Source organism: Melanostigma gelatinosum (assembly GCF_949748355.1).
Source record: "Melanostigma gelatinosum genome assembly, chromosome: 21".
NCBI lineage: Eukaryota > Metazoa > Chordata > Actinopteri > Perciformes > Zoarcidae > Melanostigma > Melanostigma gelatinosum.
The window spans coordinates 19,248,076-19,261,619 of record NC_136654.1 but is presented as its reverse complement, the minus strand read 5'-3'; the positions used below and the strand labels follow the sequence as shown (position 1 = coordinate 19,261,619).

At 41.2% G+C, this 13,544-nt stretch overlaps 1 protein-coding gene across 6 annotated transcripts in view; it reads right to left on the bottom strand.

Annotated features, from left to right (window-relative positions):
* Positions 1 to 13,544, bottom strand: part of vti1a (vesicle transport through interaction with t-SNAREs 1A) — a 103,894-nt gene that overhangs the window by 73,563 nt on the left and 16,787 nt on the right. For 3 of the 6 annotated variants that reach the window (XM_079293242.1, XM_079293241.1, XM_079293245.1), the window contains exons 4-5: positions 10,288 to 10,365; positions 5,132 to 5,152 (exon numbers count right to left, since the gene is read on the bottom strand). In XM_079293242.1, coding sequence (XP_079149368.1) covers positions 5,132 to 5,152; positions 10,288 to 10,365 — 99 coding nt within the window. The remainder of the gene's footprint in view (positions 1 to 5,131; positions 5,153 to 10,287; positions 10,366 to 13,544) is intronic. The other 3 variants (XM_079293244.1, XM_079293243.1, XM_079293246.1) reach the window with 1 other exon arrangement.

Here is a 13,544-nt window from a genome sequence, read left to right as displayed (position 1 = left end):
CTGGGAATACCCACTGTCATGTTTTCAACATTAAATTGTTTAATTCATTAGTCAAAAGAGGCTTTATAATTATAACTGATGTTTTGGTTGTGGTTGCAATAAACTGCCTAAACCGTCAATACTAGATCATTTATCACCACAATCTTCCCATGCAGGTTCCCCTCCCCCTCACAAGTGTGTGTGTGTATGTTTTGGACAAGTCATTTGAAAGGAGTTCCCCACAACCTGTAAAAACATGACCGTTTTAGGGCATATCTGCATTAAAGGGTAGCTTCAGTATTTTTCAACCTGGACCCTATTTTTCCATGTTGTGTGTCAAAGTGACTAATGGGGACAACAGCTGGTCCGGAAGCCGCTAAAGAGGCTGCAATGTCATCGCTCGTGGCAATTCCTCACCGTCAATGCTGAAAGTGATGTTTGTTTCCCACCAACAGGCTCAGATTGTTATTATAAGTGTCTGACAACATTATGGAAAGGACCCTACAGAGAAATGCAATGGTCTTCTGTACCTTTAGCTGGATCCGGTGTGTTTGTTACCGTGTCTAACCAAGTCGCGTCCACATTGTTGGAACAATGGATGAAAAATAGCTAATAAAGTTACCCTTTAGGTTTGTTTCTGTGTTTCTGACCGTGTATGTTTTTAATACAATTCCTAAGATCTGATAAACTACAACTCTCATTAAAAGATTCTGCTGCACTGTATCACAAGGGGGTTAATCATGGAAGCATCCGTTTGATCATTCTTTGTTTCAAATAAAGCTTAGATATTATATTGAAGTTCAGAGCAATTATACCATTCTCACCATCATGGTTGCTTCTAGCAGATTTTAAAGACTGACAAAACTGTGATTTTTGCTGATTGGTTGAAATTGACTCGACTTACTTTTTACACATTTTCAGCCAAACATTTAGGTGTATGTAAAAGATAACCTTTAAGCTGTGCGTATATTGTCGACCCAACATATCCTTTAAGGGTAGTTAATACCACTGTTCAGTCTATTAGGCACACGTACGGCGTAATCTCAATGAAGTCTATTGATCCGTGGTTCTTTAGTGCAGAATCTATACAAACATAGCTTCAATCAACATATACAGCCCCATATTGTCCACGTACTACCCCCGCTTTGATTAAATCCAAACTGAATTCAGAAGAGAGGAATATAAACAGCATAAACATGGAAGGCTTAAATGTTTACTCCAATGTTGTTGGTTTTGATGGCCTTTCTAATATGCTATGCTGAGAAACTGATCAGATGTAACATATTTGACACTCAAAAACAACCCGACGAATGACATCCGCCTCTCTGACAAGGGTTTGTGCCCATCAAGTGAGCGGAGGGGACAGGGGGAGAAGTGAAGTCTCTAGTTTTGGTTAGGCTGTCAAAATGTGTACCAGCTAATCACTCAGAGGAAATGAAAAAACGTGGAGGAAAAGTCAACGACACACTTTTCAAAGTTTGACAATAAGAGGAAAGGGAAAAGAGCAGGGAGGAGAAAACTCCCTCTTAACTCTTTTCTTTCCCTCGCTTCCCTTTTCTACGCGCCGCTGACAGATGTCATTTAAAATTGCTGAGATACTTTTCAATAGTTAAAGGGAGGGCAGGGGGAGGATGGAGGGATAGGAGAGCGGGTGGGCGGGTGGATGGCTGGTAAAATGGGCTGCCGGTAGGAGGAAAGCGATAAGGAGACGGTGAGCGGGACGGGATGCAAGGTGCGGTTGTGTTTTTTTTGGCGAAGGGTGTGGCGGCGGGGGGTTCAGGGAGGGGTTACATGGGTGTGGAAGTTGTAGCGGCACCAGCAGAGATGGTGGCGGCGTGCTCGTGGGAGAAAATGGATAGCAAGCTTGGGCTGTAATGAGCCTACGGATCAGAGGGGACGTATTGACATGCAATGCTTAAGCTTATACACCTAGACCATGGCTGCAGTGCCTGTGTGTGCCTGGGAGCATGAGGCAGCCGGGGATACTGACAGAGTAGCGCACTCCCCGGGTTCTTCAAAGAGCTCAAGTGATTAGTATGTTATCATTACCATTCGAAACGTGATTTTTCCTATTCCCTCTCGGCAAAGGTGACACGTCTCGGGGAGACGGCCGGCGGACTCACTGCGATGGAAAAGCCACTTCAAAGCTTTCTCCTCCTGAATTTCTCTCTCTCTCTCCCTCGTTCTGTCTTCTTTTAGGGCCGGGGGGAGGGGAGGATGAGTGTGGGTGGGTGTGTGAGGTGGGAGAGGGGCTGCTGGGGGGGGTAGTGGTGGCAGTGGCGGTGTGTATATGTGTGTGTGTGTGTGTTCATTAGAATAATGCGCCCCCAGTTTGATGGTGACAGAACCTGAAGGAAAGGGTGAGAGTTCAGCCACTAAGAATCCAGTAATGGCCCACTGTGATGGCCCTACTAATGAAACAATCCAGCCATGGACACTGGACCACACCATGGGAAATAATGAAAAGGAACGTGGACAGTGAGAACTAAACATCCAACACTACATAGTCAGAGTTTTCATAAGACGTCTAAAAAGCAATATTGTTCCAATATTCAATTGTCACACAACAACCAGAAAAATGAGAATCAAAGTGTTCGGCTATGGTTTTATTGTAGCAAGACAAAATCCCAGACATCCCCGTCAGCATTTTGTCGAAGGAAATGCAAAGTGGCTTCCAGACCCAACTGTGCTACAACATCCCATAATCAAGACTTGACCCCTGTAGACACACATACACCTATTCAAAACTCAAATGCTGGCTTAGAATTCATTAAATCAACTCTAAACTAAGGATTTCATCAAAAACATATGATGGTCTCGTGGAGCCTTCTAGCAAAAGACTTAAATACAATATATGATAAAGATTGTGCATGTCTGAGTGCACCCCACCACCACCACCGTTTCTGCCTCAGAATGTATGCCTTTTCATCTGACACCTACATTTTGAACAAAGATCTTCTTAGGAACCACGAAAAATGGTGTTTTTTTGTTGTGCTTTTTTGCGTCAAGAAACACTCTTCAGTTGTAAGTTATTAACGGGGAGCCCCAGAACAATGCAGCTGTAGCTCAAAAGAAATCTCTCTCCTCTTCTTTCGCTCTCCTGCCTTTTTTTAACATCAAACACAGGCAGTTACTATCACCATTTCCCAAAGTTCAGATGATTTCCTTATTATTTCAATAAGGGTGGGGGAGAGTCAAAGCGAATAATGATGACAGCTGTGATTCAGACTGACTGTGTGATCTTCTGTGCCGTTTGTTTGGGACTTGTAAGACGAGGAATTACAAGTGTCAAACAGCTGTGAATATGGGTGCTAAATATTTAAACAGGTTTTTCAGCTGCAGAAAAAAAAAATATATATAGTTTTTTTTTTTGTTTTAAAGCAAGACTTAAGTGTGTATAAGCTGTGCCAGCCTTTGATTCAAATGCAGGAAGCGCAGAAGGGTAAAAGACTGCAGCGGGGAAGTGCGATGGCGAAGATGGGGCGCAGAATCAAGCCCGATTACACAGATTGGTCCGTTCCAAAAAGGGGGAGACAGGTGAGGTAACGCAAGCTGTCTTCTGACCCTCAGGCGAGGAGGAAATGCACAGAAAAGGGTTGGGAAGAAGAAGGGGAAACAACAGTACAGCTAAATAAAGGGAAAAAAGAGTGATAACATGGCATCTAGGCCAGGTTGGCGCTCTAAATGATGGATAGGTGTGAATGGTGAGCCTTTGATGGGAATTGAATTACTCTGCTCCAGCAGAGGTTCTTTTGAACACAGTCTCACTCAAAAGGCACATTTAACAACATACTGAAACTACACATACAAGTTCAGTCATAACTCAAAGGACAGTGAAACAACTAAATCTGCCTTAATTACAGGGAAATACACCTTCTCTAAAACTGATAGAATCAATGTTACTGCTACCGTGAGGAATATCTATAGACGGTCCACGAGCAAATATTTCAGGCTAAAATCAATATAAGCCTATGTTACACTCAGCATGCTTTTAAAAAAACACCATGTAACTAAATAAACCAACTATTGTCAACTAGATCAACATTCAGCCATTTTTAGACGGCTTCACTTATCTAAACGATGTTTAGAGTTGAAGTTTCAGCCTTAAAAGAAACAATAAATGGACGACTGTCATGGCAGTCCACTATTATAATTGCTACAATCATGTATTTGTTCAACTGAAAGATAAAATCAATTTAAAGTGGATTTTATTGTGTAGTGGAGCAGCTCAATCAGAGCATTGGTGTTATAGTTACAGCTATAGTACAGGTACTGCAACGACATGAAAGTTCAAGGAACCACAACATTATTCCAACATCAGTGGCTTTCGTTTAATAAAACAATCATTAACGGCAATAAAGTTAGATTCTTACGATAGCATTTGGTAAGCTAATCAGCGAGCCAACTCTTGTTTCTGCTGGTTGTGTATTGTCGCTAACTTTATCTGCTAAACTAAAATGATCTTTACTAACATGATCTACAAGCCAGCAATGTACAGTACCTGACAGTTCAACATGTTTTCTTTGTTTGAACATGATGATCATTTCGTTGAAGTGGACGCTAAGTGACAGTTGTCTTTACGTTGCACACTGTGCACGACACCTTACATTCTGCACATTATCGAAGTCATGAAGAGACTTCAGTAATCCTCGGCAATGGCGGTGATGTTAATGCAGTGAATGACAAAAAGACAACGATCATACGGTCTGTCGTGTATAATATAAACACATACAAATAAGGATAACCTCAATCCGATTTATTACAACAGGCAGAAGGAAAGTTGTGTGGCTCCATTCAAGAAAATGAAGGGATAGTAAATAATACAAGCAGCAAAACCCTGTTGAAACTAAAAAGTTGATCAAGTTCTGAACTGCGAATATACTCAGTTTATCTTCATGCCTCAGTATTTGCCTTTAAAAAGTAGAATCAGAAATAATATCTTATCTTGACTTTATGTTATTTCAGGTAACTGGAGGAACTAGCCTTCAGTGAATTCATTATCTTTGGCTTGTAAGTTGTTCAATCAGACAAAAAGAAGAAGAAAAAAAGTGTCCAAATGAGCAGAATTTAATTTTCTCCGGGAGAGAGGAGGGCAAATGGAAATTTCAGTGGGAAAGCAGAATTTGAACTGTTGGAGCAGAGAAGCACTTACCTCTTCACGTAACTTTATCAACTGCATCAGGAGAGCAGAAGGGAGACGAGAGAGAGATGGAGAGAGTGAAGGAGAGATAATAAAAAATAAAAAAAGGCAGAAACATGGCAGGAAGAAGATCAGTCATGTGGCTGGGTACAGAATTAACCTTGACGATTTATCTGTTTGCATGTTTAGCATTTGGAAATCACAAGACAAACACATTAAACGGAGCTAAACACGCCGCTCGGGCTGACTTTTTTTGAACAAACAAAGATCAAGTCCTGGCGCTGTCACAAGAGAGGGAATGGATCGCTCGACTCGCGATATCACCTAACATTATCAAGGACGTCACATCACTGAAGTTGCTATAGCAAGAGGAAAGAGGGAAAAAAATATATAGTCTGCGCAGTTACAAAATATTTCTCCTCAACATTTGTAAACTGCATCTGTCATTTTGCTGAATTCTCTGGAAAGGGATAAAAAGAAATGTGTGCGTCCTTTGGAACCGAGGTGGAGAAACGCTGAGCCACTGCTTATCAACGCTGATATCCTGTCGATATTTCACTGAAGGTGCATTTGGATTATGTATGCGAGGCTACCGCTTGTATATACGTACAGTGGAGCGTATTATTGGGACAGCCACAGATCATGAAAAATGAATCTGAGCACAGCTATACATTTTTGATGAAAGAGAATGGGAAATTTAAAGTGAAGTAAATAAGAAATGCTACTCCTATTCCCCCGCTCTGGAAAGGCTTGCATCTCTGATAATGGATCAGACATTTGAGGGAGGGGAAATAATCCCATTTGCCATTAATTGTGTCTAATCACAATTAAAAAGGTTGCTTCCCTGGCCTGTTCTCGTTGCTGGAGAGGAGGAAAGCGAAGGATGGGGCTTATCGTGGGAACGCAACACGGATGGCAGAAAAGGGGGAAGGACACGTTTCTTGACTTCCTTTTAGAGGCGTCTTTTCTCTTGTTTTTTTTATCCACATTTCTTGGCCAACATTAAAGATCAGGAGATGTGAGGAGAGGCTCAGGGCCGCTGTTACTTGTGCTGTTTGTTTGAATTTTGTGAGTCTGGAACAATTTTGTGTCACATAAAAAGGTGAGAGTTGTTAGATTTCAAATAAGAACTTGATTGCTAACTTTAAAAGGTTAAAAAACAAACAAACATAAACATGCCGGTTGAAAAATTAAGCACCAACTCTTCTGACCAGAATATATAAAAATCTAACATTAAACATTTGTTGTACTAGGATCTAAACAACAAAAAAACAACAGCACTGCATACATTTGTCTCCTCTATTTATATTACACCGCTAGTAAACGCACTCGAAGAAATGTGTCGAATGGGAATACATTCATGAGGAATATACTATATAAAACACACATTGTTTTTAAAAGCATCTCAAAAATAGTTCTCGCATCGTTTTAGTTTTTCCCACCAATTCTCAAAAAAAACACGATGCTTCACTGCAATATTGCAAACATAAAAAACATTGTTGATATCTGGAATGCGGGAGGTAAACAAGTATAATTGCATGTTTTCCTTTTTCTTTCCCTTGAAAATGTCGGCAGCAACGAGCCGCACTTAGAGAGTGGAAACCGTCTTTTCTAAATCGAGCAGCAACTCCCCACTAAGAATGCATTATTGAAGGGGCCAAAGTTTAAAACTACACTGTGGATGTGCTTATTTGGGGGGGGGGGCTTGAGAAAAACCCAGCAGATCCTGCGATCCCTCACCCCAGCTCAGCCATCAGTCAATGGGTACCGAACAAAACTTGTTCGAGCTCATTTGTGCTGCCTCGCTGATTGCAAGTGCTGGTGGAGGATTTGTTAAAACTATACGAGGGGCATGTTGAGCCGGGTTGTTTCTTCCTGCGTAGCTTTATTTTTCTTTGGCATCCACTCTTTCCCACAGCCAACGACGCTCGCGTTGCTCAAGAGATATAGAGCCGTAAATACAGAATATTGTCAATGTTATAATTACTCCGGCATGAGCGCCTTTGCCTTGTGTTTTTGTGATGCCAGCCAGTATTCAAAATTGCACCGCTGCAATTTTTGTGTTATGATAATCAGCAATTTCTTTTTTTTTCAAACAAAAGATTTTTTTTTTTTTTTTTATCCAATACGGAATTCGATACAAGTGGTAATCTGCTTCCTTTGTAGCCTGTAAAATCTGGTCCATGCCGGCTCAAACCGGCACAATCTCTTGTGGCCAAGCCTTCTGCTGTGACTGAAATCGAAACTATTCCGTATAGTGTTCGTGTGTGGAAAACGGGCGCGCATTTGCTGCTTTGTGTGTGGCGTCTGTCTTTGTGTGTGTGTGTGTGTGTGTATGTGTGCACACCAACGTTTGTGCGTGTGTTGCATGCAGAGGAAACAGAAGGAGAAAATGTGCAATGGTAGCCTACCACATTATTTTTTTTTAAAACCAGTGATAGTGCCAATTCAGTCTCTGTCCGCACACAGATAACGAATAAATGGCGAACTCTATTAAATCGTCCTTCAGCCATTATCGCAGGGCCAATACGCCATTTTCAGAACTTATGACGGTTCTCTATTTACTTAGCTATAAATCCTTGCCATGTAACCAACAGATTTGTGACTGGTAATGATCTGCTCAGCCAGGGCTATATGAAATGATCCTGACCTCTTTCAGATCGTCAGGAATTAAATTGACCGACTTGCCCCGGCCCCCACCATCTTTTCCCCTCTCCTATCGCCGCCGTCTCGTTAGATAAAAAAAAAACCCTCTGAAGTTCCGAGTACTCCACTCACGGCAAAACCAAGACAACTTTTATCTCCACAAGTTTTAGAATGAAAATGAGGTAAATACGGCACCTGGGAGGAAAAGGGAGAAAACGTATATCGTCTCTTTACTTTGCTTTTGGACCCAGCAGGAATATTCTCTCTCAGGCTTTGTGTGCGTATTTTAGATATACGGTGGTATACAATTGTTAAAGTTTCACCTCAGACATTATAATTGCTAAATATTAAAAGGTTTTTTTTCACAATTCAATAATTGATATTGTATATTTTAAACATATTCAAGTCTCAAGTCGTGGTGATATTTTTGCACAAAATTAAATTGAAAGAAATGAAATACAATTTAAAAAATGAAAGGAAAGTGTCACTTGTTTTTTTTTTTTTTAAAGGACATCATCTTTGGCCTAAATTCCCGAAGATGAATGTTTTCAGCTCAATATATTTTTTATACCTTTAACATTCACTCGATGTAATTAATATTATTCACAAACATTTCATAATTTACATTATTGTGTTGATGTGAACTGATAATTAAACGTCACATTCTGATACCTCTAATGTGTGCATGCATGGATCAAATGAACACGTTATTGTTTTCAGTCAGGAACACAATAATTTGACATAAAATTAATTCATTTGACAATTATATTTAAGAATACTAACAAACAATAATAACAATAAAACAGCAATTTCCCCAATTTAGAATATAAATGTATAACATCATTCAATAACATTAATTATATACTGACACTTTTCTTTCAATGATTTTCTTTTAAGATGTCTCAATTCTACATTAATAAATATACATTTTAAATATTTTTGGATGAATGTTTAATGAAAGGGAAATAAGATTTGATATTAAATGAGATCAGTTTGTTTTTTCTGTTCAGCTCTTCCTTGACAGGATTCTGATAGAAGTCCTCAGTATCTCAAATGGGACATTTCTGACAGCAAACCTTCTTCCAACTTCTGCAGAAAATGTCAGAGTCACTCTTGTGTCGTGCTAATTTGCAGGGAATATGCATTTCAATTACACATCGTGGTTCTTGATACATATGTTTCTAAGATGTGCAGTTGATGGGTCATCATTGAAATGGTAATAGGGAAAAACAAACAGACAACTTTATTTCGCTGCGAATCATCTAAATATACTCGCATAAAAGCACCGAGAGACTAAATGTGCAAATATGCATTTGAGTATTCATCTTTGTCTTTTTTTTGAGGGCGCAAATGCAAAGTATTTGTTTGCATGCGAGCGTGTGAGATTGTGTGTGCCTTCGAGACGCAGCAACCCCTGCAAATTGACAGCCGATTGTAAAGGCAACATATAATTCGTCAAAAGACGTCTGGTCATAGTTGAGTGGGGCTGCGTATGAGTGGCAGCTGTGCAGGTGAGCAATAGGGAAGTGCGTCTCAAATGTTAAAACGCTGTTTGCTGAATCCGTTGGTGCGTCGTTGTTTTGATGCAGCTCTACATGTATTCAAAAGAGCTTAAGCTAAAAGGAACATGTGGCATATTTTGGGCAATTAAGATCACAATTCAAGATAATTGTTTTTTTCTTCTTCGTGGCCACTTTCACAAGTGCAGTGAATGAATATTTTTGTACACATTGCTGACAATGAATGAAAATCACATATGTGGTCTTTATCTGTTTATATCTCTTGAATTCAACAGGCTGAACCGATAGGCTGAAACAAAACATCATCGGTAATTAACCAATTGTGAATATGTTCATAGTCGATAGATCAAAACCATAAACCAGTCAAATAGAATTAGAATTTTTTGATTAAGGGCTGACATTAAATAATAAAAATATATATATTTAGGGGTGAAAGGATCATTTGAATAGAGCACTGCACCAAAACATCAGTTGTTAACAATAAGAGAACCTCCATTCTTATTCATTTTAAGTATCTGCATTGTGAAGGTCCGCCACCCTTTGAGCTTAAATAAAGACCAAATATTTAGAAATTCTGCGCGTGTGTGTGTGTGTGTGTGTGTGTGTGTGTGGACCTCGATGGAGGATCTATTATTGGCCAAAGTCTACACCCGGCTGGAGAACAGCTGTGGGACGGTTGGAGTGAGGAGGCCGGGTTTTCGGATTTAAATGTGTGTGGGATAGTGCGTTTGTGTTTAGGTGTGCGCGCATGTGTGTGTGTGTGTGTAAGCTTGTGCATGTGCGTCGGTCACAATCTGGCTTTGGCTCGACACTGGTCCCATGCCCTGAGCCCACTCGCTGGCAGCCCAGCTTTGCATTAAACAGTGTTGCTTCCGCAAGACTTGGTGACAATACTGTGGTTTCAGCTCTCGATGGCCGCTACGAGGGGCCCACCTCCCCACCCCTTGGGGCCAGTCAGCCACCCACACTGCTGTCGTTTCGGGCCCCTGATTAGCACCTCACCTGGTTCTCCGAGGAGCTGGCGTCATCTCCCAGGAGATCGTTGCGCACCTCATCACTGTAGGCGATACGTGACCTTTTCTGCAGGGGGGGGGGGGGGGGGGGGGAGGAGGATGAGGAAGAAGGACAAAAAGAAGAAGAGAAGGGAGACAGAGGGGAGAGGAAAAAGGAGAAAACAAGTGGGGAAATATGGCTTAGTGCTGTTGTTGATGCAAAAACACAACAGGCATTCCTTAAGCACGAGAGCCCCCTAATGGAACTTGGTGACAAACCGAGTCCTACACATGCAGGTTGTGAGGATGTGTCTCTCTGAGTGTACCACTACGACACACGTACTGGAAACAAGTATGTCTGGGTTTGTGCCCATGCCTCCTTCCAAGGTGAGCTACTGTACACTGTACCTACTGCACTTGTGCCACAGATGTGATAGCAAAGAGCCGACCCCCACCCCCCCCCCCCCCCCACACACACACACACACACACCTTGCCCACTTAAACAAATATAAGTTGAAGGATAAAAAAAAAAGAAACCTCATCTTGTGTGCATGGAGAGATGGTAGAGTGGAACAGGGGGGGGGGACAGAGGAGAGGGCCAGGGAGATGTATTATGAGGAAGTATCACTTGTCAGCGCTAAATCTTTTCTGGGGGCTGTCACCGCTGTCATCCCAGTGCAGTAGCAGGCTCTGTGATAACACCAATGCAGAGACTCAGACAGGGAATAATTCATCACCCATTGGCGGCCCATCGGATTTGGGGTTGCCTCTCTCTCTCTCTTTCTCACTCCAACACACACAAACCATCTCTCTCTCTCTCTCTCCTTCTCTGTCTCCAGATAGGCTCGAATAAGAGGGAATGCCATGTCCAAAAAAAAAAAAAAAGGAACCGAAAAGAAACCCAAAAAGACAAACACTCAGACACACACATTTCATACACACTTCAGAGTGTGCCACCTCCGATTGTCGAAGAGTGGGCTGCCGTTGTACCGCTTGTTTACAGACGCCCGACCCGTGGAAAAACAGCCTCTTGGCATGCCCTCTAAACTAAATACACACCAGCAGCAGACACAGAAAGTGTTTACTAAGACTCCTTCGCTTTCTCTCACTGCCTTGACAGGGTTTCTAGGTGGGCTGCAGGAGGTGGGTAAAAAAAAAAATCAAAGACAAACACCAGCACAGGAATGAAAATATCCCTTTTTCGCAACACAAATTCTTTCTATTTTCTATATTTACTGAGTTCTCGACTCTGAATAAATAAAACAAAAGTAAGGGAATCAGTGAAGGAACACCAATTACCTGGTGGGGGCATTCTTTTTCCTCAAATACAATATCCCTTTCCCAGTATCTTTCTATTATCAGTTAAAGTTTGAAGAAGCGATCGCATGAAGTCCTTTGATGCTCCCTTCAGTAAGAGAAGCACAAATCAGACTTGAAAAAGCCAATTCTAACCTCACGAGTGATGATATCAAGTTGCTTGATTGAAATAACCACAGCCAATCACAATCGAGCACAATTGATTTTGTTATTTCTTTGTTTATTTTTTTTTTTATTTGTCCCTCCTCATAAACTGGAGCACTGAGTGGAAAGTCATGGCTGATGTGATTTGGCTGTTATTACGATGCTGCTGAGGGCCACAGTGCTCTGGAGTAATTACTGACAAGACGGAGGGCCTGATTGACCCGGACCACGAAACCCATTAGATGAAGAGCGCACCCAAACAATACTCAACCACGGGGACCCGAGCTAACCACAGAACGCCCACTGTGTGGGGGGGGAAAGAGAAGACCGGCAGCACGGACTGCCCCGCACCCCAACAACGCACTACGCAGGAGCACTATGTCACAAAATGGGATGTTCGGTCTGTTTTTGCGATTGTTTTGTGATTGTGCCATACGCTTAGCTCAGTTATTAACTTTGAAGTTTGAGAAAGTCGTTGCAACACTCACTTATGTGTCCATAATATATATGGAAAAACTAGGCAAGAGTGATCCATAAATGTATCACACTAGATTGTTTTTAATTGACTTTTCACTCCTTTAATTAAAAATACAAATAATACAAAGATGTTGCTTCATGGCAAATATAGGTGACATAAACATATATAATATAATAATTACTGCTTGTTTTCTTTCTGCTGAAACCTTCGCTTTGTTGGAATGTCTGCAAAAACTATATCTATATTCAAAAAATAATGAACCTGATCATATTGCGTCCCTCTAAAATTAGATCTTCTGCACATTTTAAAGTCTCGTGTCAGCATTATTTAAGGCCCATCTTCTGTGTAAATGTAAATAAGCGGTCACTGTGCTGCTGTCAGATGTTAAAGGGAATTTCAGATTTGAGTGAAACTAGAAAGACAATAAGCATCAATTTGAAGACGGCATGTGCACTTGCACACCAGGCGCACACACACACACACACACACATATTTGTTGCCAGGAAAACACCCACATATTCCATTTAAGTGGAGTTTCATCTTAAAGAGCTGCAGTGCAACTTAGGGGGAAAGACGACTTCGCCAGTAATTGAGACGAGGAAGCCCGGGAGAAGCATTGATTTGAATGTTGAGGCTTACGTCGCCTTCAAACCATACGCAGGGATTTTTTTGTATTTCTAAATAGCTGTCTGTTACAGATGAATGTATGAAGCGTTTCTGCAATGAGAACAGTGTAGATAACAAAGGAAAGTATAAAGAATGGAAAATGTCATTGAGCCGCTACTTCCCCTGTACCTACAGTACACACTCCACTTTTTGTATTCCCCCTCAGGAAAACAACAGATTCCTGAGTGATTACTGCCTTCCCATTTGATGTGAAACACAGACAGCTGTGCAATATTGACTGCTTAATACAGTAACGGATTTTGATTATAAGTCAGGGCGTTAAAGCGAAAATATTGCAACGTGACAACAGGATCACTGTTTAGGTGAGGAGAGCAGGTATCAGAGACACGTTCCACGGGATGTATGTATTCTAGATACAGTATGGAAAGACTGAGCTCCACATCTTAAGACGAAGCCAACTAATCAGGCTTTGTAATCTAAAAAAGAATGAGCGCTTTCAGAAGACACCTTATTGCTCAGAGAAGAGAAGGGGAAAAAAAGAGCTTTTTATAATCCTTTTGAAAGGTCTGTCTTTTGTCACTTTTTTTAATCTTGGGTGAGAATTTGCTTCTATTCCCGGAAGCACACAAGAAAAGTACAAAGGTACATCTTAACTTTATGCAAAGTGGCCTGCCTTTAAAACGCCACACATCCCGTCAAA